The sequence below is a fragment of the Balaenoptera acutorostrata genome, chromosome 3, assembly GCF_949987535.1.
Source record: "Balaenoptera acutorostrata chromosome 3, mBalAcu1.1, whole genome shotgun sequence".
NCBI classification, from domain to species: domain Eukaryota; kingdom Metazoa; phylum Chordata; class Mammalia; order Artiodactyla; family Balaenopteridae; genus Balaenoptera; species Balaenoptera acutorostrata.
This window is the reverse complement of record NC_080066.1, coordinates 181809391-181830381: the sequence shown is the minus strand read 5'-3', so window position 1 is coordinate 181830381 and position 20991 is coordinate 181809391. Positions and strand designations below refer to the sequence as shown.

At 44.9% G+C, this 20991-nt stretch overlaps 1 protein-coding gene across 11 annotated transcripts in view; it reads right to left on the bottom strand.

The window, feature by feature from the left end:
• The window catches only part of KLC1 (kinesin light chain 1), a 64263-nt gene that overhangs the window by 4521 nt on the left and 38751 nt on the right, over positions 1-20991 (bottom strand). For 2 of the 11 annotated variants that reach the window (XM_057542346.1, XM_057542345.1), the window contains exons 10-16: positions 18988-19037; positions 18835-18902; positions 17392-17500; positions 14178-14339; positions 7135-7265; positions 3250-3316; positions 492-2233 (exon numbers count right to left, since the gene is read on the bottom strand). In XM_057542346.1, coding sequence (XP_057398329.1) covers positions 2123-2233; positions 3250-3316; positions 7135-7265; positions 14178-14339; positions 17392-17500; positions 18835-18902; positions 18988-19037 — 698 coding nt within the window. In that variant the 3' untranslated portion in view covers positions 492-2122. Of the gene's footprint in view, positions 1-491; positions 2234-3249; positions 3317-7044; positions 7266-7609; positions 8704-9389; positions 9441-14177; positions 14340-17391; positions 17501-18834; positions 18903-18987; positions 19038-20991 lie in introns of those variants that run through there. The other 9 variants (XM_057542347.1, XM_057542348.1, XM_057542351.1 and 6 more) reach the window with 9 other exon arrangements.

Below are 20991 nucleotides of genomic sequence, written 5' to 3'. Positions count from 1 at the left end.
CTTCACCAACTGGAAGCTTAAAATTAAATTCTATTCTCAGCCCCACGTTTATTCTTTCTAAATGCCCTTTGTTTTTCCACAGACAACTGTCACTAAGGGAAACCGAGTGGGTTTCAGGTGTCCTGTATCAGCTCTGTGGCTGGGAGAAAACTTCCATGTAGTGGAAGGAGGCGCCAGAACAGCTTGGTCCCCCTCCTGGTCCTGATGTGACACAGACACATCACCCCCACTGCGCCTGAACGTGAACCCGAAAGGGCCACAGTGCCCACGGGGGGGTCGCAGCTCTGCTCTTTTTCCAGTGGTTTCTTACACCCCCACTGCGCCTGAACATGAACCCGAAAGGGCCACAGTGCCCACGGGGGGGTCGCAGCTCTGCTCTTTTTCCAGTGGTTTCTTACACCCCCACTGCGCCTGAACGTGAACCCGAAAGGGCCACAGTGCCCACGGGGGGGTCGCAGCTCTGCTCTTTTTCCAGTGGTTTCTTACACCCCCACTGCGCCTGAACGTGAACCCGAAAGGGCCACAGTGCCTACGGGGGGGTCGCAGCTCTGCTCTTTTTTCCAGTGGTTTCTTACAACCCATCAAACTTTTTTAAACACCTCTAGAGAGCATTTTGAAAGTTCCTGATCCATTGGAAGCTGCAAAACCTAAGTGGAGTCAGGAGCTGAGGAAAGGCCAGAGGAGACAGGCTGCAGGAGACTGGTCAGCCTCAAGGGCCCCCAACACCGGGCTGGGGTGCCTGCCTCTCAGGGGACACAGCAGCTCTCACCAACACAAGCACCGGTGCCCTGAGGTGATCCACTACTGAATTATAGGAACTTTTAAACAAAGCTTAAAGTCTAGCCTTGCTGTACCGAAACCCCAGGACGCTGCTGCCTCTAGCCCTCAGCCCGAGGTCCATACTGGGGGTGAAGGACACGTGCAGTCCAAGGGCACCCCACAGTGAGCCCCCCCCAGTCCCCACAGGGAGCATGTAGCACCCCAGCCCAGTGCAACTGTTGAGGAAAAGGTGGCTGGAAGCACCTTTGCTCAGTGACACCACCCACATAACATTAAGGTAAACTAGAAACTAACCCTGACAACATTTCACAAGGATGCTCACAGCTTTCCAGATCCTCTTTCAAACCTCATCAGCAGGGATGTCCCCTTGTACAGCTGGCGTCATCTGGAATCACACCTTCTTAACCTACCAGCTCGTCTCACGGATTCCCTTAAGGAATAACGTCTCAGGGTTGGTTTGAAAATGTATCTGTCAGGACTTCCCCAGTGGCGCAGTGGTTAAGAATCCACCTGCCAGTGCAGGGGACACGGGTTCGAGCCCTGGTCTGGGAAGATCCCACATGCCGCGGAGCAACTAAGCCCGTGAGTCACAACTACTGAGCCTGTGCTCTGGAGCCCGCGAGCCACAGCTACTGAGCCCGCGAGCCACAACTACTGAAGCCTGCACACTTAGGGCCCGTGCTCTGCAACAAGAGAAGCCACTGCAATAAGAAGCCCCCGCTCGCCACAACTAGAGAAAAGCCCGTGCGCGGCAATGAAGACCCAACGCAGCCAAAATAAATAAATTTACAAAAAAGAAACAAAAGAAAATGTATCTGTCAGAACCCACCCTGTGTTACTTAACGCTACAAAGAAAAGCTTTTTAAAAGGAAAACATGCATCTCCGTGTGCTTAGTGTACAGAGGCCAGGAGGGGGGAAAGGGCTCCAAAGGCGCTGAGATGCAGACCAGGAGGGGCGAAGGCCTCCCTGCAGCTACCCCGTCTCCCCCGCTCCCTAATCCCAGCATCGCTGCCACAGGTCACTGGATTCCTATTCTCAAAGGATGTAGTTTAAGGTTCCAGTCTTAATGAACAGCCTTAACACAGTATTACAATTGAAAGCAGATCTCGGTGCTGGGGCCGGTGTCCATGAGCAGCGGCCCATCCCGAGCGCGCTGCGCCGGCTCCACACCTGGCCGGGTCCCACCGTCGGGCTTTGGCGGCTCTTGGGCACTAGGGCTGCAGACCGCTTAACAGAATTCGGGGCAAACCTCCAGCAGGTGGTGGAGGTCATCATGCAGGAAAGGAGGCGACCCCAGGGCCGCCCTGCAGGGGGGAGGGGCCTGGCCAAGCTTTGAGAGTCTCAGCGCTCGTTAGCCTTGGGGGTTAATCTAGCTCTGCCTCGACCCGTGGGGGCCAGGTCGGCGTGGCTGGCACTCAGAGCTCTGGAGTCTGCCAGACAATTATTTCGTTCCTGCGTGAAAAAACAAATGGAAGAATTATTCTTCACCAGTACCTCGCATGACGCCAGCTTGCAGTGGTCTCGGCACTAACAAGAGCTGCACGACTCACATCAACACACCAGAGTCCTGATGCTCAGATGTGCGTGTGCAAAACACAAGAAAGGGGAGCAAAGGACTATGTTAGCTCCAGACCCTTTAAAAACAAAAGTAGTTTCTTCCACTGTCATCAGCAGCAGCGCATCCTCCAAGCACGTGCAGCTTTTACACTAAAGGCCCGAAGACAGCATCCTGGGAGCAGCCGCCCCCGCAGCGTGCTGGGGGTGAGGAGGAAGCTCAGCACACCTGCCGGCCCGTCACCGTCCCTGTACGTCACACAGTTTACCGGTGGGACTGAGGTGACTGGGAAAGCTGCTGCATCAACAGGTGTGGTGACCAGGACACCTGGTCCCGGTGGACAGCAGCTAGGTCACAGAAGGGGCCAGAGGCCTGGGCGCACCCAACAGTCACACATGGAAAATAAAAAGGCCATTTGTAATGGAGAACAGGATGCCAACAGTTTTAAGTGCAAAGGTGACCGGTCTGTGCGAGACTCGGACAGGTGACAAAGTGCTAAAGATTGTTGTGTCAAAGTGACTGTACTTAGTGAAGTTTTGAATAGTTTTAAAACACTGAACAGCTTAGCTAGACATTATATTAGTTATAAACTACTAGAAGCTAAAATCATACAAATTAATAATACAAATTAACAACTGGTCAAGTTTTGATATTACTTTATCAGAATATTTAATTTTTAATTGTCAATCAAAATATTTGTAAAGATCATTAATTCACATACTAAGAATGTTCACAACATTCCCATAATTCAGATGGTTAAGTTCATGCCGACTATGAAAGTTATCATTTATGATGTCTATTTGTCTTGAATCAGAAATACTAAAATGTTCACAGGCTCTGATGAAATGGCAGCAGTGATGAGGAAAGGTCCAGCCAACATGTAAAGGATGTTAAGTGGGGCAGGGCTCCTTACTTGGAAATGGTCTTCGGCCACCGTGCCACCCACGTTAAGGACATTCAGAGAACTGGCACGCTTCATGCTGCACCCAGGACGGCGGACATGCAAGGACAAACCGTCAGCACATCAGTCAACCAGGAGCAGGGAGCACAGCAAAGCCACCCCTCCAAAGCCTCTGTCACCATGGGGGCCTGGGACTGTCCCTAACGGAGAGGAGGCCTTTATCTCACCCAGACTGGGATACCCACCCAACTCTTTACACGGACATCCCAGATCTACTCTATTGCACCCAGCACAAAAAAGCGCAGTTTCTCTGCGTCTTTCTCAGCAAAAAGTTTATCTTCGAGCCCCATACAGAAAGCCAGTGTCGCTGCAGTTTCACTTGTTAAAGCCTGGCTCCTATAGGAGCCGAGCGGCTCTGCCAATGCCACCCGCTGACTTCGGCGTGGGAGCCCGAGGAGCCTCCTGAGATGAGTTTCAGGAAGGGAACCTCAACGACTCCCGTAAACCTCGCCCCTAAGTGACCGTGTCAGAGAGAGACCCTCAAGGGACTTTCCTGGTGGCACAGTGGGTAAGACTCCGCACTCCCAATGCAGGGGGCCCGGGTTCCATCCCTGGTTGGGGAACTAGATCCCACATGCATGCCGCACTAAGGAGCCCACCGGCCACAACTAAGACCCAGCGCAACCAAATAAATAAATATTAATAAAGAGAGAGAGAGAGACCCTCAAAGCTCACTATTAAGATCAAATGCATAAATATATTCTGTATTTTGTAGATTTTTCTATATTAAAACTAGGAAAAAATAATCTTTTATTAGTAAAATAAACTCTAAGACTAGTATTTCTCTGCTCAGAAACCAAAATTTAAAACATATTTCGTGGCTTTACATTTACAAAAAATATCGTGATTTATATATATATATTTACTTTTTTCTCCCATTTGACACCTTTAAAATACTTAATAAAATATGTTACAAATTACCTATAATCTAAACTTAAATTATAGTCGTAAAATTACTGTAATTGCTTACTGCCACCACAGATGACCTCAAACAGAAAGCCACCTTCTCTTTTAAAGCTAAAAGAACCAATATGAAGGGTTATTTTTAAATGTTTATAATAGGATCAGTAATTCTGAATTTGAACTACCATGACATCAACAGTGACCACTATTATTTACAAGCTGAGTGCATGGCTGCAAGGGTGAAGCACAGGTGTGAAGGCCGAGCACAACCAGAGACACACACACGCACACCAGCTGCAGAGACCAAAGGCCCAGGTGATGGACGCACGGCCGCCAGCACCACAGGCACAGTGCCAGGCAAACAGCAGGCACTTACTGAGTTCTCACTAAACAAACTACACCAAGAGCAAAACCTTAACTGACTTATCCCCAAGTATTATAAAACTCACTCCCCCAACTTCCCACCTAGGACAAGACAAAAACATCCCAATGAACCCCACACAAGTGTTGCTAGAGCTCTGGACAGGTTTTCCTCTATCCAGAACCACTAAAGAACAAAGGATAAAATCAAACCAAATCACCAGTGAATTATATTCTGCCATATTTAATTATTCTATTACTTAATTGGCCAGCTACCTTTTCCTAAGAAAGGTACACAAACTTTGTCCTCAAACTTCCTTTTCTTTACAAGGTGAAGTGAAAGAACAACTTGCCCCATCAGTGACTCTTCGGAATCGCACCCTCACTCTTACTGAAGCCCGCGGCGCCCAGACCATCAAGCAGTCCAGTGCTTCCCTGGAGCTGTGCCCACTGCAGGCTGCAGACCCTGATCCTGGGGCACCCACTTCAGTGATTCTCACAACGTGGCCCACCCAGCAGCACTGGCGCTACCCGGGAACTTGCTAGAAAGGCAAATTCGCCTCTCCTCCCCCCCACCCCACTGCATCAGAAACGCAGGGGTGGGCCTTGCGGTCTGTTTTAGGAACCCTCCAGGAGACGCTGCGGCATGCTCCAGTTTGAGAGCCACTGGTCTAGTTAATAAAGATTGCTGCTCTTACCTGGAAAGATTACTTTGTTTCATGCATTTGATGGGATAAACTTTCTAAATTATTTAGTTTTTCAAAAAGTTTAGTAAGATATCAACCCAGATAACATCACAGAGGAAAACTGTTAAGATATGCAAGTGTGTGGGTCTACTTTTCATCAGGTCAGACTGGCAAAGCGCTCTTAGCGCCATGAACATCCGTCCTGGGGAGCGTCCACACACGCGGCGTCACGGGAAAGACAGAAAGACGTGAAGGAGAAACTGTGAGGTCTGCCGCGTCCAGGACTCGGTGCCAGAGTTGGACGCTGCCCTGAAGAGCTCCGAGACATCCAGAAGCCCAGGCCACAGTGCGTCTGCCCTGGCGGAACCGGCCGACGGCCTGTACGGCACAGAGCGCGTGACAGGCCCTCACTTCACGCGTCAGACCCGCCGAAGGATCAGGACCGGGGCTCAGCAGGGCCCAGCAATCTGCTCAGCCCCCTCACCACGCTGTGAGAGGGGCAGACAGCACCCTATCACTTTAGCTCTGGAAACCAAACAAGGGCACTTTAGGACCCACTTCCCTAAGGCAGCGCGCACATGCCTCCTCCCAGGCAGGACCGACGCCCTGCGCGCCCGCAGAAGCCCCCACTGGCTTCCAACACCGCAGCTTCCGGCGGTTTCACACCAGGCATCGGCGGAGCGCAGGAAACTCCCTCTGCAGATTGTAGACATTTCTGAGAAGAGGGCAATGGCAGCATATAAACACCCAACTGCTCCTCCTGCCTCCAAAGCCATCAGGAAGCAAGTCCCGCCACCAGCAGAGATGCGGGGGCAGAGCTAAGGGCAAGCCCAGCCCCTCTCCCCACAGTTGCAGGTGAGGCGCGGACCAGAGAGCCGGGCTGGGCGACCCCAGCAGTCTCAGGAGTCAGGCCCCAACTGATGACAAGAGGAATGAGACGGGACATGTCTTACAGACAGCGAAGCGCACAACTGTAAAAGCACCTACCTTTATATTCCCAGACGTTACCCAAAGGAACTCGGTCTCAGTTCTGAGACATCATAATTCTTACAGAACTTAAAGTGAAATACTTTAAAACAGAGTCATACTAAGAATCAACCTTTACAAAATAGGTACCGTTTTAGGGAGGTTGAGTTTCACGGAACAGCTGACAATACAATACAGTGCTTCTGTGAGAAACGCATCCAAAAACAGGAAGCTGTTTACACCAGAAATAACCCAGAAACCGGGACAATTTGTTAACACTAACAGAGAACAAAGAACCCTTCCTCTGACGAACCTTATAAAAAGCAAGGAATATCTTAGAATCAAATTCCTTTGATAACTTAAAAGTTATTGTTCAAAAGACCCTAAAAGACTCATGACTGAAGAGACCCTTTTCTAAACACATGCAAAACCTAAGGTTTTTTAAATCTCCTAAAGAAACTCATATAACAAAAGTCTTGAAATTGTGATCCTTCTATTTAAACCATTTTTCTTCCTATAGTAATACCTGTATGATGAGATTTAATATAGTCATAGCTGGCATTTGATTTTAAAAGATTAAAACTAACTTTAAAGGATTTAAGCTAATGCTGGTTTTAAAAATGAATAATGCATACTTAGAGAAAACAATATGCTCAATATTTTAATATTAAATTCTTACTTTTCACTGCTAAAGCTTTCTTTGAACATGTAACAAAATCAAAGAATTCCATAAATTTCTTTCAAAGGCTTCAGCTCTTTTAGCCTCTAAACAGGAAACTTCACAATTTTTTCTCAACCTATCCTGGGAAAAAGTCGGATTGCAGCTACTAACCCTCTCCACTGCGACCGTGTGGGAAGCAGGCGGGAATGCAGCTCTGAGGTCTGCGGGCGAGAAGGGCGGGCGGGGGCCGGCGATAGTTACCCAGGGTCCTTTGGCTCACTGTCTCGTGAACCTCCTCCCTTCAGCTTCCTAACCAGCTTCTCGCTGCTGCGTCTAATTGAAGCCCGGAGTTTGCTAAAGGAACCACTGCGTTTTAAAGATCCAGTGCCATCCTGAAAAAAACGTGAACAAATGTGAAGTGCCACATGGTTCTCCCTCCCAACCCGCAAGAGACAAAGCTAAATGAAAACAAGAATTCACATCGTGGTTGACCTGCCGGTCTGTGACTTGCTGGTAATGTGACTCCTACAGAAATTATCAATTTGCCGTGTACGTAAATACACTTTAAATAGAAATCTCTCCATTTTAAATTTCATGCAAGATAATCCAATGAATAGGAAAACCTTTGAACATGAAAAAGCTCATTCAAACAAAAGTAATAAAATCCCCAAAGGAAAATTAATTATATTACTGTTTTGAAACAAAAGATACACAGAAAGACTCAAGGAAATTAAGGCAGCTTCTAGGAAGATCACCAAAATCAAACTCCATGTTTAATAAATACGGAAGCATCTGGTCCATGAAACAGTACAGGACCTAAAACATTTAGGTTTGACATAGGCAACTTCCTTTTAACAATTTCATCTACATGCAATAGATATACTGTTTCTTCATTAAGTTATATAGGACAGTTTTATTAAATGTTGATTACAAATGTAATGGGAAAATTAAACAATACGTTCATTCTATATAAATAACTAAAAATCCTTAGATGCCTTGTAGGAAGCAAGTAAGAGTGCCCAGCTTTCGTATAACTGATTCAGACATTAATAAGTGAAACACTTGGCAGTATCTGGATATGAAAATCAAATACACAGAATGAAAAAAATGTGTATAGAACAACTTTTATTCTCAGAATGAATCATTTAGTAAGATTAACAGTAGCCCCACCCCTTCTAGAAGCTACGGCAATGCTGCATTCCATGGAAAGAGTGAGAAGGTCTACCAAGCAGACAGACACCAAGACACAGGTCAGTTGGAGTGAGTTTATTAGAAGTTAGAAAGACACAAATACACAAATCACTGAACACTTAAAGATTAGTAGAGAAAAGCAGAATTGCCAAAATTTCACACAAAGACTACACAGCAAATTCTACTTGAGCACGATCCTAAGGGGAGCGCCCAGAGCCCAGGGTGGTCCCGCCAGGTCTCCGTACGCGACAGGAGCAGCACATGCCCTACTCTGACAGCCTAGGTAGTGTCACAGTCACCATCATGCCATTGCAGTAACACCTGGGGGATACTACTAACTACCTCTTATCAAAGTGAACAGCTAATTGCTCTTAGTTTTTAAACTCATGTATTACACAGTAAATGGTTTTATTAACACAGTTTATATTACTAAGTACATATCTGGCAAAGCTACATGTATACAGAGATAAGGAACCCCCCAAAAGGACAGCAGCACCGAAAGGAATGGCGGTGTAGCTCTGACAAGAATCCTAGGGGATTGCTAAACACAGCCGTCAGCACTGGAGAGAGAAGAAAAGCTGGAGGAGATGCCGCCCATCATGCAGGAGACAATGTGAGTGTCACACAGGGCAGCGAGGCCTGTTAGACAGAAACGGAGAGAGAAAGCCCGGGTGAAACTCACGAGAAAAGAGCCAGCTTCCACGCAGCACAGCTTGGCTTACAGTATTTCTAGGTCACAAAATCTAAGCAGCATTTTTACCGCTTTAGTATTTGGAATTACCTTCTGCCTGCTCCTGTCAGCCCCGTATGAAACAGGTACTGGACCTTATGTTACATTTTGCACAGTCTGGACTAATCACTCCTAATCCTCAATAAAATAAAATTCAACATTTTTAGAGCACGGACTGGCACCGTGCTAGACATCTCCTTGATACTCACAATAAAAAGGTTTTCAAGTTACTGTACATAAGGAGATTCCGAAACAAAAAACATCGACAGCGACCAAAAGAAAGACTGCTATGCACAGGAAGAGTGCATTCATTAAAGCTTTAACTTTATCAGAAATCCTCTCGCATAGAACTAAACTATAAAGTTCTCTCTGAAATCAGAAAGGACTTCCTCTGAAAAACACTAACATTTTAGACATTTCAGAAATGTTAAGAAACACTGACTTTTAAAGTTTATAGCACATTTTAAACATGCAGTTGATAATCCAAAATAAAATTAACTAGAAAAAGGATTTCCGAAGCAGCAACGCATCCTGGGTCCTGGCAGATTGGAAGCCCCAGACCGCGGGGACCTGAGCCCCGCCCGCGCTGACTCACCATGCGACGCTGAGCAAGTCATTTAACCAGCCCGAGCTTCATCTTTCTCATCTTTAAAATGGAAAAATAAAACTTGTTACCAACTCCCCACAAATGCTGGGAGGACAAGAAAACATAAGTTCTTGCTGCTCTTTAGAAATAGAATGTTAAAATGTTAATATAATTCTATAAATAGTACAACTCCTTGTGTTCATTTCAAAATTCAGTGCTACTCTATAGTAGTACTATTTGTAATATTCCTGTACTAGACACTCAGCAGAATACGGAAGAGTAATTTCAGTCAGATTCCAAGAGCATTTCATACACTTATCCACACACACTCACTCTCTCCCCCGCCCCGCTGCCCCCCCCCCGGCAAGGCAGGCTGGGCTTGGGGAGCAGCACCTGGAGGGGAGGTGGGGCAGTGGAGCAGGTAGGTCTGCCTGCCCTCCTTGCTCTCACCAGCTGGGAACCTCTCCCCTGAGAACCACCAGGAAGGACAGCACAAACCCACCCAAACAAGGTGGATTTCTACTCAAAACAGACTAGAGGGTTGGGAGGTTTCACTGTATTCCAACACTTTCAGAATAGTCTAGATCGTTATATTGCCATGAAAGAATATCTGCATCAAAAAACTGGGTTTCTGAACAAAAATTAACAGTATAATGTATTGGTGAAGAATTATATGGCAGTAATTATTATCTATGGATTTCAGGTGATTTGGTGTTTTTAAATTCTTCTTTGGTTTATTCTAGTTGTCTTCCTAGTTTTGTATTTTTAAAAAATTACATTATTTCTAATTAACAGTTACCTCATTCCCAGTAATCCTGGGGAAGAGTTTAGTGTATTAAAAGCTTTTAGAAATATTAACATGGGGAGCAGTATGAAAAGAATGGGTACATGGGGGTGGGGCTACTTCAGAAGGACCCCAGTAGAGAACTGGCACTCTGAAAACAGAAAGGCCAGCACAGGTGAAGCTCAGGTCCCACTCAGAACGTAAGACGTGTGATGTTTCCTGGCGGCCTAGTGGGACCACTGCAAAGGCAATTCCTTAATTACAGTGCAGCCCCGAGGCTCCTGCGTGGCCCAGTGGGGACCTGGGTCCCGGTGACTGACACACGTGCGTCTCACAGTTAACGTGAAGTCAATTTTACCCAGAAAGGGTCACTATGCACAGAGCATCTGCATCTTTAGAAGCAGGACCATAAGAGACTTATCTTGACAGTGACTTTTAGATCTGAACAGTTTACACAAAAATAACATTTGATGAAGTTACATTTTCAAGTACTTCAATTATGATCTCTATGGTACACAGAAAAAGAACAGAATTGTACTTCCCTAAACAAATTATCTACCATGTCAAGAATCTCATCCAGAAACTTCATGTGAATTAGAATATGTCCAGGAGCCTTACGTTTCTTATATCTTAATAGCACACAATTCAGTTCTCTGCTGACCCAGACTTGCAGTATCCGCAGGGAGTAACTATTATAACCCAGTTTGTCTTGTCTTTGACCACGCCGCCCTCTGTGGTCCACGTTACTTCTGAACTCTGAGAAAGCCTGCGCCTAGTGTCCTGTGAGAACCCAAGGGAGGGCTGTGTGCGTCCCCCCAACAGAGAAGCTCAGCATTTTCCCTATAGCAGCGGTTTCCAAACTTTTTAAGGAGCGCTGAAATCCTTTTTTAAAAAATTAAAATCTAATGTAGAACCCCAATATAAAATAAAACCTAAACAGCATTTTCTCATTATAAACGTGTAACAAGTTCTTATGATAATAAAGTAAACAAGTAAGAACAATGAGGCTGCCTCAGAGAACCTGTGATCTGAACGTGAAGTTACAGACAGGTCCAGCCTCAGCGCCCACCTCAACTCCCAATTTATTTTTATCTTTTATCTTGACTGCATAACAGAGAAAATCTTGATGCACACAGGAAAGTGGCTGCAAATAGCAACAATGCTTAGTCTGCTTGCCCTGTAATCCCAGGGAAATCTGCACTCACGCAGAGACAGCATGAAACATTTTATCCTCACACCTGGACAGAGATGATGTGGGGACAGCAGTGTGTGAGCCTCTAAACCAAGGTGAGCTTCAAATGCGCTCCTCTGGTTGCACGCAATTACACCTCAATAAAGCTGAATCTAAACAGCACTTAAGGGTAGACGAATGGAGAAAGAAGGTGTGGCCCATATATACAATGGAATATTACTCACAGCCAGAAAAAGAAATGAAACTGAGGTAATTGTAGTGAGGTGGATGGACCCAGAGTCTGTCATACAGAGTGAAGTAAGTCAGAAAGAGAAAAAACAAATACCGTACGCTAACACATATATATGGAATCTAAAAAAAAAATGGTTCTAATGAACCTAGGGGCAGGACAGGAATAAAGATGCAGACACAGAGAATGGACTTGAGGACATGGGGAGGGGGAAGGGTAAGCTGGGACGAAGTGAGAGAGTGGCACGGACATATACAGACTACCAAATGTAAAATAGCTAGTGGGAAGCAGCCGCATAGCACAGGGAGATCAGCTCGGTGCTTTGTGACCACTTAGAGGGGTGGGATGGGGGGGTGGGAGGGAGATGCAAGAGGGAGGAGATATGGGATACGTGTATATGTATAGCTGATTCACTTTGTTACACAGCAAAAACTAACACAACACAGTAAAGCAATTATACTCCAAAGAAGATGTTAAAAAAAACCAAACACCACCTAAGGGGTGCATACTGCCTTTCCTGCCTCTTTTTAAAACGTAAATGTATGCTCTGAAAATAAAACTCAAGTCAAATGTTGGGAGAGCAGCACTAACTTCTCAGAACCTCAGAGCTTCCAAAGGAAACCAGTCTGAGAGCCAAGGCCTCCTGTTTGGGGGCGGTGCTGGTCTGAGCGGTGGTCTCAGGCGCCAGCTCTCGACTGTCCCTCCCTGGTTAACCCAAGCAGTTCTCTATTTACTCACTGCTTCACATAAGACCCCATCTGAGGGGAGGGTTCCTTCTGCTGCTCAAAGTGAGTTTAGGAACCGCTGCACTGGATGACCGGCAATCTAGATTCTTTCAGTCAACTGGATCCAGCCCAGGCGAAGCGCCCTGGGGTGGGTTCTGTCAAAGATGCAGAGTCGCTAGTGTCTAAAAGTCAAGTAAAAAGGTATCCAGCACCCAGCGTGTGTGCGTCCTGAGTGACAGCATGTCCACAGTGAGAGAGGAAATGTGAGGTGAAGGGCAGAGAGCAGGAACTGGGCGGGGGTGGGGTCCCACCTCTGCCCACCGCACCGTGACGCCCGCCCGCCCGCCCGCCCTCCACGGAGGAATGAAAGCAGCTCTCCCTCACCCCCAAGTCTCTGTCTTGAAGACAGTAATAGAACTCTGAGATGTCAATAATTTTATTTTCACGTGATTTCATAGAAAGATTGACCTAGAAATACTGTCTCAAGAGAAAGCTCCTCCAGAACTTCATTCTAAAGGATCAAACCCTGCCCCCTGGCTCCTGAAGACCAGCGAAAAGAGGGGCCCTCTACACAAAGCACGCAGACAACAGCCACCACGGGGAGAGTACAGTACACAGTGCGGGCTGGACACGGACACGAGTAGGGCAGCGCCACCCTCATTTCCCTTTGGGCGACTGCCCAACGGGGTGAGTGGTCAAAGCAGATGCTGATTGGTTGTCTTGGCACAGGGAAACCAAAGCAAGGGAGCTGCCAGGTAAAGACAGTCGAAAGAGATGCTCTCCCTTAAAGCTGGGCCAACAACATTCTGCACAAAATGTCAACTAGAGTGCTGACCCTTACCAAATTGCTACAGCTGTAGAAAATCCCAAAGAATAAATAGATTCAATAAGATAGACTATAAGAAAGTCCCAAACTACCATTTGGCAAAACATCTGCACAATTACCTAATCAAACTGCATTATGTGACTTCAAAAAATCAAACTGCATTACGTGACTTCAATCAAACTGCATTACGTGACTTCAAAAAAATCAACACTGCACCTGAATGCATTAAAGCTAATCCTGCATTCAACCCTCCCCCATAAAAGCAGAATTCCAAAGACACCAGCTCAATGTACAAAAAAATTACCCACGTGTTACAAAAATTCACTAGAAAGAAAATGTCCAGAAGGCAATACTGGAGAAACAGCAGTGGTAAGAATTTCCACAGAGGCAGAGTCAGAGCCTGGCCACAGAGGTGACATGTTTCTAATAGAGGCACATGCTCGGGACCCAAAAGCCTCCGGCAGGTAACCGTGGAGACCGGTGAGCCGCTGGGCCCTCCGTGGACTGAGCTGGGGCATGAAGAGCAGCCACCCTAACATTCTCACTCCTGACCTGTTCTCTTCTACAGACGAGTTCTGTTTGAATCACCATTTTCCTTGGAAGTATTTAAATTAATTCTAACAAAATCTACAGCAGCCTCGTCAGTGAAATTAGGAGCACTGAAGTTAGCAATGAAAATGGGTAAGTTAAAAAAGCGAGTTAGTTATCTGCCACACTAATCCTAATATTAAAATAAAACCAAATTATGGATTATGCTTTAATAACCAGGACACTCAATCAGCATTTAAGTGCTCAAAGTTAAGCCAAACAGCTTTCATGGATTCCTAAAAAGAAGAAAATTACTACTTCAAACAAATAACAGACTTCAGTGTTAGCAGAAGAACTTACAAAACGCTTAATTTTTCGTACTTAATTTGAGACAAGTAGGCTGTCTAGCAGGTAAGTCAGGAGATGCCAGAAAGCACTCCGGTGGGAGACGGCCCAGACTGCTGCCCGGGGCCTCGCAGCAGGGGCTGAGCGCGCGCTGTGTACTGTACTTACCCCGTTCCACTCTACGCTCATACTCACTTCCTCCCCTCCGTCAGGGCCGCTCTCGTACTTGACCACATCCGCGCTGAGGCTCTCGCGGCTTCTCCGCTTCTCCATGTTCTCAGGGTCATTCAGCACTTCAGCTACTCTCTGTTTGTGAGCATTGTCAAGACCCTGCGAGCCAGGCAGGGGGAAAAGGGTTTGATCCATCAGCACTTAAGTTTTATTGGGGATTTCTAAGATAACTAAATGTATATTAGGGGAAAAAAGTTCTTAAACATTGGAGGGAAAAATCAGAACAGTGATTCTCAGGAATGTACACTTAAGACTTGTGCATTTCACCGTATGTAAATTTTACCTCAAATGTTAAAAAATTATAAACAAATACTGAGCTCCAGGTTATGATGTGCACGCTGAAGTATTTAAAAGGAAGTGTACTGAGGTATACAACTTTGAAAGGCATCAAAAAAAAAAAAGGACCGAAGGATGGATAGATGGGAGAGATGCTTGTGACTGAATCTCGGAGGCGGTACACGGGTATAAAATCCTCTCAACTTTGCTCTATGTTTGGAAGTTTCATGGTGAGACGCTGGGAAACTGCCCAGTTTTTGACACTTTAACATTAAGTGCCTGGTGTTCCATGCCTCCAAAATAAGTACGGGGTAGAAAACTCGCGGATTACTTTGCTCTCAGTATAACATTTTTAAAAATCAGCCACTAATTTAACAAAAGGCATTTTAACAGCAAACGTTCCTACTCCTCAGAGTGCTGAGCAGCAGCAAGCGCTCGCCTGCTTTCTCAACGTTCACCCCAGGCACATCTGAGTGAAAACATAACTGGATTAACACCCAGCAGCAAACGTTCTCCGTGTGCATTTCAGTACCATCTGATGACCAGGTGCAGCATGTCTTGTGTTCTACATGGACTCTCAACCCAAAAAGCTCATGCAAATACCGTCCCTTCGCTCACCCTCAAGGTTTCCTCCTCAGGGGGGCACAATACCCAAACAGACCATGTGCTGTGGTGACCTCCACAGTGAAGCAGACCGTGGCCCTCCCAGGCGCAGGAGGGGCTGTTCTCAACAAAGCACTAGCAACATCCCTTTCTCTAAACATCTGCAGCTCCTGACTCTAGACACCACTGGTTGGATAAACACTATTTGGCACTGGTTTACAGCAAAGCCTGGTGATGAAGGAGCACCACCGACCACCCCCAGTCGAGCCAGAATCCCACGCCGCCTACACGCAAGGTGCCCTCCCCTGAACAGTAGCCCCTCAGAGTCAGAAGACCGGGGAAGGACGACAGGACTCAAGAAAGGGGCTCCTGCAGGGCACAAGCTAGGAGAACACCACTGACAACACCTATGCTGGGCCTTCTCTAATCCCTCTGCACAGAATCTCTTGAAGGAAAAAATTCTAAGGTACCCATGGGTAACTTTAATCCCGGCCAAAAGGTGGCTATAAACCAACAACTGCATAATAGGCTACATATACACCATTCAGGGGAAAAAGCCACACCTGCCCCTCCAGCCCTAAAAATAGAAAACAAAACCTGTCATCTTTATATGCATACACATACACAGTAGTACATTAACTCCTTACTCTAAAACTGGTAATTAAAGGGCAAGAACTAAGCCTTTTTCCTGTATGTTCTTTACAACTGTATTTCAGCATAACTAAAATACCTCAGTTGATGAAGGAAAGTGCTTCAGCAGTCCTTCTTATTGCCAAATAGTATTCCATCCCATGGATATACCACCTCGTGTATCCATTCATCCATCGACGAACATGTGGTCTGTCTGTTCATTCAGCCTACTGAGAGTAATGCTGCCACGAACTTATGTGCACAAGCGCAGTCAATCCTCATCACTTACGGAGGCCGTATTTGCTAATTCACCTACCGGCCAAAATTTATTTGTAATCCTAAAATCAACACTCGCAGTGCTTTCATGGTCATTCACAGACACACAAAGTGGAGAAAACTTCGAGTCACCCGACGCGCACATCCCCAGCTAAGATCGAACAAGGTGACACTCTGCTTTCTTGTTTCACCTTATACTGTAAACAAGCATCCTCCCTCCCCCCGTCTAAGTCATCTGGTGCCACGTTTTCCGCACTTCGGTCAGCGATTTCACTGTTTAAAACGGCCCCCGAGAGCAGTGCTGAAGTGTCCTCTGGTGTTCCTAAGCGCAAGAAGGCTGGGGTGTGCCTTATGGAGAAAGATAAGCTCTCTCCAGGCACAAGTTACAGTGCTGCTGGCCATGAATTCGATGCTAATGAATCAACAACATATACTAAATAAGGTGTCTTTAAACAGAAACAGACCTAAAACAAGGTTATGTATTGATCGGTTGAAGTAAATGTGACCAGAGGCTCCCAGGAACATAACTCTGTATCTCCCTAGGAACAATGGTTCAGTATTTGCTAATTCAGTGTTCAGGGCAACTTTATAGAACAGAAGTACCATGAATAACGAGAATCGGCTGTATTTGTTTTGAGTACCTGTGTTCCATTCTCTCCAGTGTATACCTAGGAGTGGACTTGCAGGGTCAGATAGGAACTCTATGCTTCACTTTTGGATGAACCTCCAAACTGTTCTCTACAGAAGCTGCACCATTCTACGTCCCCACCAGCAGTGCACAAGGGTTCCAATCTCTGCACCTCCTCCTCAACACTTGTTATTTCTGTTTTGTTTTTGAATTCTAGCCATCCCAGTGGGTGTGAAGTGGTACCTCACTGTGGTTTTCATTTGCATTCCCCTGATGACTAATGATGTTGAGCATCCTTCCATGTGCTTGTTGGCAGTTGTGTAGCATCTTCAGAGAAATGTCTATTCAGGTCCTGTGCTCGTTTTTTAATTAGGTGGTCCTTGTGTCTTTATACATTCTGGACACTAGACCTCCTCAGAGATGTGATTTGCAAATACGTCCACCCATTCTGTGAGTCTTTTCATTTTCTTGATAGTGTCCTTGAATGCACAAATGTTTCTAATTTTGGTGAATCTAATTGACTGACTTTTGCTTTTGTTGCTCGTGCTTTTGGTGTCATATTTACCATACATTTACATTATATTGTCCCTTGAACAATATAATTTTATTTGTACAAACTAGAACAATAAACATTTTCTATTTCTAAATCAAGGTTTCAATAAGTCTCATAAAAGAGAATCATTAAACTCAAAGTTAAAAACGGAAGGCTAAGTTAAAAACAGAAGGTTTTTGACTGACCTGTTTACGTGACCTCATGGCTGCTTCTTCCAATGTCTCTGCAGCTTCAAATTTGCCTTGACGTCTGTAAAGTGCCCCAAGGTTTTTTAAAGTAGTTGTAACAGTTGGACTGTAAGAAAGCATATGATATACAAAACTATAAAATATAAGTTTTAGAGCAGCCACTATCAACAGCACATAATCTAAAGGACAAACAGACTTATGTTTGGCTAAAATTATTTAAATTTCTATGGTATTTTTTTTTAACTGTAAAACTCTAACAGGCTCTTCTATGTCAAGCACCCCCTGCCTACTGCACTGAGCCCTGTGGCTGATGGGACATGCCCCTGTATTCTTTCCAGTCTGTGGCTGCTCCCACAGACCACCGAGCAGTCTCAACAGAAATGTCTATTCTGGGTCTGTCCAGTGACCATCAGGCTTCCCACCCCCAGGGCAGAGCTGACTGTGCCAGGCAGTAAAGAGGACACATGTTTTAATGCTGCTATCTACCTTCTCCCCTCCCTCTACAAGTAGAGGGGAAACAAAGTGAATCCAAAACTCATCACCAATGAGATCTGAGTCACAGAATGATGGTTGTGTGTGCGAAAGGATGAACAGTGTGGACACAGACAGTGTTTCTGCACTCCTCACAGAGCACTCTTACTAAGAAACGAGAAATAAATCTAGTTCATTTTAGTATAGATATACTTCAAGAGATTTCTTTCTTACTGACGATAGGCGCTTTAGAAATAAAGAAGCTATACTCCATGTCTCTGAGACAATTTACAGAATACTGGGAGAAACAAAGCACATGCAACTCAGAAGTTATGCTAAGTGCTATGGGGAACCCAAATAAGGAGTACTTGTTCCAAACTAGGGGTTCAGAGAGTTTTTCTGAAATAGAAGACTGGTAAACTAAGTCTTAAAGGGAGAGCAAAAGTTAAAATAGGAAAAAGACTGCAGGAAAGGTGTTGCAGTCAGAAGAGGAAATGGGCATCTACACAGGCTCATGGGCTGCTGGTGAAGGAGCTCACACAACCCTCTGCAGACACGGAGGCCCTGAGGGCTGCGGTAGAGACTGGGGTGTGCACCCGGACACACCTGCAAAGTGCTGGCTTTTGCACGTCTGCTGGCCTGTTTCCCGTGAGTTTGCTCTATGGCCACCTTAAATGTTGTGTCTCTATTTAGTCATCTTTTCTCCTGCGATTTGGTAGTTAGCCTTAGACACAGCATTAATGGACAGAACCAATATTTTACCCATGTGACCCATATTACGGTGGGTTTTGTGTACATGAATTACCTCATTTACAAAGTTATGGAGTTTTTATTGGAATTTGGGGAAAATCAGGGACTGTGCAACCACACCACTTTAAGGAACTTACACACTCGGTCGTTTACAAGCTACCTTTGAAGCATTAGCACCTTCCACAGCTGTGTCTTTGTTTTTCAGTTAAGCAGACGTACCTGTCAACTTTGCAGGCTTTGTACCAGCCACCATACTCTCCAAAAGAAGTCCCATCCTTTTGCTTTCCCTAAATTACAGCAAATAATTACAAGTGAATAATTATCTTAAGCAATATATTCAATTTAGAATCTCTCGAAATAGTATGTCCTTACTTTGCATTCTTCTCTTTCCTCAGCATGCATCCAAATGGGTTTATTTTCATCTAGGGAAGAAAAAATAACATACTATAAACTGAAGCATAACAGAGCCCACAAAGTGGAAGTTGTCAATTTCAGCAACTGCAAGGTTTCTGTTTTGTTTTCCATATGATCCTTCTCAGATATTACTTTTCACATCATGGACAGACAAGGTTTCACAATGGAGAATAAAGACTATGAAGACAGAACCAGACCACAAGAAACCAGTAGGAAATGGCCATTCACATGCAGCTCTGTGAACAGAAGACATGGAATCAAAGGTACCTACCTAGACAGGGTAGGTAATGATCAAAAACATGGACAAATGCTAGGGTCCCTATAAGGAAACTTTTAATGCTAGAACCCTCACGTAACACTTGGGACTATTTAGAATTTGAACAACTAACATTAAACAAAAGTCTAAGAAATAGTAGTAAGCTCAAACACCAGAGGGCAGACAACAGAAGCAAGAAAAACTACAATCCTGCAGCCTGTGGACCAAAAACCACAGTTACAGAAAGACAGAGAAGATGAAAAGGCAGAGGGCTATGTACCAGATGAAGGAACAAGAAAAAACCCCAGAAAAACAACTAAATGAAGTGGAGATAGGCAACCTTCCAGAAAAAGAATTCAGAATAATGATAGTGAAGATGATCCAGGACCTCGGAATAAGAATGGAGGCAAAGATTGAGAAGATGCAAGAAATGATTAACAAAGACCTAGAAGAATTAAAGAACAAACAAACAGAGATGACCAATACAATAACTGAAATGAAAACTACACTAGAAGGAATCAATAGCAGAATAACTGAGGCAGAAGAACGGATAAGTGACCTGGAAGACAGAATGGTGGAATTCACTGCTGCGGAACAGACTAAAGAAAAAAGAATGAAAAGAAATGAAGACAGCCTAAGAGACCTCTGGGACAACATTAAACGCAACAACATTCGCATTATAGGGGTCCCAGAAGGAGAAGAGAGAGAGAAAGGACCAGAGAAAATATTTGAAGAGATTATAGTCGAAAACTTCCCTAACATGGGAAAGGAAATAGCCACCCAAGTCCAGGAAGCGCAGAGAGTCCCATACAGAATAAACCCAAGGAGAAACACGCCGAGACACATAGTAATCAAAGTGGCAAAAATTAAAGACAAAGAAAAATTACTGAAAGCAGCAAGGGAAAAACGACAAATAACATACAAGGGAACTCCCATAAGGTTAACAGCTGATTTCTCAGCAGAAACTCTGCAAGCCAGAAGGGAGTGGCATGATATACTTAAAGTGATGAAAGGGAAGAACCTACAACCAAGATTACTCTACCCAGCAAGGATCTCATTTAGATTTGATGGAGAAATCAAAAGCTTTACAGACAAGCAAAAGCTAAGAGAATTCAGCACCACCAAACCAGCTCTACAACAAATGCTAAAGGAACTTCTCTAAGTGGGAAACACAAGAGAAGAAAAGGACCTACAAAAACAAACCCAAAACAATTAAGAAAATGGTCATAGGAACATACATATCGATAATTACCTTAAACGTGAAGGGATTAAATGCCCCAACCAAAAGACATAGACTGGCTGAATGGATACAAAAACAAGACCCATATATATGCTGTCTACAAGAGACCCACTTCAGACCTAGGGACACATACAGACTGAAAGTGAGGGGATGGAAAAAGATATTCCATGCAAATGGAAATCAAAAGAAAGCTGGAGTAGCTATACTCATATCAGATAAAATAGACTTTAAAATAAAGAATGTTACAAGAGACAAGGAAGGACACTACATAATGATCCAGGGATCAATCCAAGAAGAAGATATAACAATTATAAATATATATGCACCCAACATAGGAGCACCTCAATACATAAGGCAACTGCTAACAGCTATAAAAGAGGAAATCGACAGTAACACAATAATAGTGGGGGACTTTAACACCTCACTTACACCAATGGACAGATCATCCAAAATGAAAATAAATAAG